Source organism: Acipenser ruthenus, chromosome 35 (genome assembly GCF_902713425.1).
Source record: "Acipenser ruthenus chromosome 35, fAciRut3.2 maternal haplotype, whole genome shotgun sequence".
NCBI classification, from domain to species: domain Eukaryota; kingdom Metazoa; phylum Chordata; class Actinopteri; order Acipenseriformes; family Acipenseridae; genus Acipenser; species Acipenser ruthenus.
Genome location: NC_081223.1, coordinates 10,404,943 through 10,407,524, shown reverse-complemented (window position 1 = coordinate 10,407,524; position 2,582 = coordinate 10,404,943). Strand labels below are relative to the sequence as shown.

The window sequence follows — 2,582 nt, the reverse complement described above, 5'->3', positions numbered from 1 at the left end:
CCACTCCTCCTATTTTTGTGTCGTCTGCAAATTGAACAAGTTTGCTAATTATACCAGAATCTAAATCATTAATGTAGATTAGGAAGAGCAGAGGACCTAATACTGATCCCTGAGGTACTCCACTGGTAATAGATAACATCGCCTTCGTCAAATACAAGATGCATTAGACATTATCAGACTTGTAAATTGGTATCGAAGGACTCCACACTCAGTCTTACAGAATTACGCGATCGGAGCCGGTCGATATTCAGGACCATGGACAGAAACAGGATGTGCAGGGCGCTAAGACCTGGGGGACACCGCCGTGTTTGCCGGTGCAGACTGCAGTGATTAATAGGAAAGCAGATGAACGGGTCACGGGCAGAGTTTGGCTATGTGACGTCACTTGGACGCTATATAAAAACCGTGAAGCGCTCTGTTGGCAAGCGAGAGGCTCGGCGATGAGCGGCTTATTTGATAAATTGCACCTTTTTTTCAGTTTTAGCGCATTTTGTATACGTATATGATGGCTAGATGATCATTTTTAAATATATATATACCTTAACCTACATGTTGAATTAGTTATTAGTTATACATGTTATTTTCATTTTAGTAACACGTTTGAAAGATTTTTCTAATTTAGGATACAGCACCGCCTTTTGAGTCTTATCAGAAGTTTAATTCCTTCTTAAACACGTTAGTATTCTTCACCAGCCCGCACTTTGAAAATGCCCGCTTTGTCTTTCAGAAAGGACCTCTCCCCGCGCTTAGAGCAGCCCGGCTCGGACACACGGAGGTCCCGGGCTCTGCAGGACATGGTGATGACCCCGGACCGCATCCCCCAGTTTGTAATACCATCTCTCGGGGTACCGGGTCCCAAAACACTCCGCAAACTCTCCTCCTCCTCTGCGGGATACGACCTGCACGGACCAGACCGCTCCAGGAGCCCGAGTCCGCGGCGCAACAGCCTGGCTTCGGTCCCGCTGCCCCAGACTGACCTCGGGGATCTGGAGCATCGAACCGGGGAGGACTTTCACAAGCACGCCGCTGATCACCGAGTCTTAGATCTTTCGGACCCGGTGACTCAAGCCGCCATGTCGCTGCCCCACCTGGCTAAAATCACCACCCCGTACGGCTTCCTCACCCTGAGCGAGAGCCCCTGCATCTGGAGCAAGGAGTCGCTGTTTTTCGACCAGGAGATCCGAAGGCAGGCACTCTTCCTGGGGAAACGGAGCAGCAGCGGTGCGCACACCCTCCACCCCTGCCTCCTCTCCGGCTCCACGGCAGCTCCTGATGCCGGCTCCCTCTTTCCCAGAAGCCGATCGTCTCCGCTGGCCGAACTCTGTAATCTGACCGAACCGGGAACCGCGGCGAGCAACAAGACTGGCCGCTCTTTATCTTGCGATGCGACCGCTCTCGGCGCCCGCAAGTCCTGCCTCAGCGCTGTAGCGGAGAACCGGACTCGCGTTACTGCTGCTTCCAGCGGCGCCAAGAACACCAGCAAGCCGGTCGGGAAAGGCAAACTGCAGCAGCTGATTAACAAACACCTGTCCGGGATCCGGAGGCTGAAATACGGCTCCTCGTTTCTGAAAAAGGCGCAGGAAGGGCGGAGGGTGCCAAAGATACTGTAATCACCAGATACGTGTAATAATAATAATAATAATCTAAAACAATAATGCGACTTTTTATTAGCCATGTTGTACCAGACAGCTGGAGTCCTGCCTTCGTGCGCAGTGCATGCTCTGTCTTTCAGATATAATGGAACTGGGACCGGATCTCACGACCAGTTCTGTATCAAGACAGATGTGGGTCATTTTATGGCCGGTCTAGGAATTAAAATAACCGCAAGACTTAACTGATTTGAACCAGACACGTTCTGCTGTAGGGTTATGTGGTTTAAACTTGTAACTTTGACAACTTTGATTTGACTTAAACGGTGTGATGTTTGTATAGAACTGTTTAACTGTTAATGTGTGTGAGCTTCAGGGATCCAAAAAAAGTAATTTTATTTTGTCGACATAGTGCTCTGTACTGTCTTGAACTCGACAAGCGATGCGCGCACCCGATCCTCCTGCTCCGTGGACTCGAGAGCGCGCGTCTGGAAATTCTTGCTGCACTTGAATATAGAATTCTAAATAGAATCATCGGGGGTTTCCTTCTTTGATCCTTCTGCATTCCAAATATGACGCGTCGAATTTGAATCAAATGGTTCTGTTTGGGTTCTAGAATCATTAAGGGGAACACAGATCTCGACCGGATTTATCAAGGGATGTTTCTGGCAACAATAACCGATTGTTCTTATCATAAAACAAACATGTTAAGATGTTAATGTATTTATACATTGTCTGAAATATGAAAATTAAAGACACGATTTCTATTTCTGAATTGCTGTGGGGTGTTGCCTTCCTATCCACCTTCCTGATCAGTGGCGCACCTGTAACAGCTGTTCAGTCTCACTCACGTTTCTCTCTCATTCTCGCTTCCTCTCCATAAAGGTCAACCCCCAATCAATACACGCGCATGAATTCAAGCCAGTAATTTAAAGGTGTACACACACATTTTAAACACAGTGTGACCGATGCAAAGTGCTTATCTTCCAGTCC

General features: G+C 48.1%; 1 protein-coding gene across 1 annotated transcript; it reads left to right on the top strand.

Annotated features, from left to right (window-relative positions):
- LOC117395117 (C2 calcium-dependent domain-containing protein 4B-like) lies at positions 1-2,358 on the top strand. The gene has a single exon (XM_033993952.3). The coding sequence runs from the start codon at positions 708-710 to the stop codon at positions 1,608-1,610; it is 903 nt and encodes a 300-aa protein (XP_033849843.3). The 5' UTR covers positions 1-707; the 3' UTR covers positions 1,611-2,358.
- Positions 2,359-2,582: the final 224 nt, after the last annotated feature.

What these genes read in the sequence shown, in the direction of transcription:
- LOC117395117 (XM_033993952.3), top strand. Translation starts at nt 708, where the DNA reads ATGCCCGCTTTGTCTTTCAGAAAGGACCTCTCCCCGCGCTTAGAGCAG.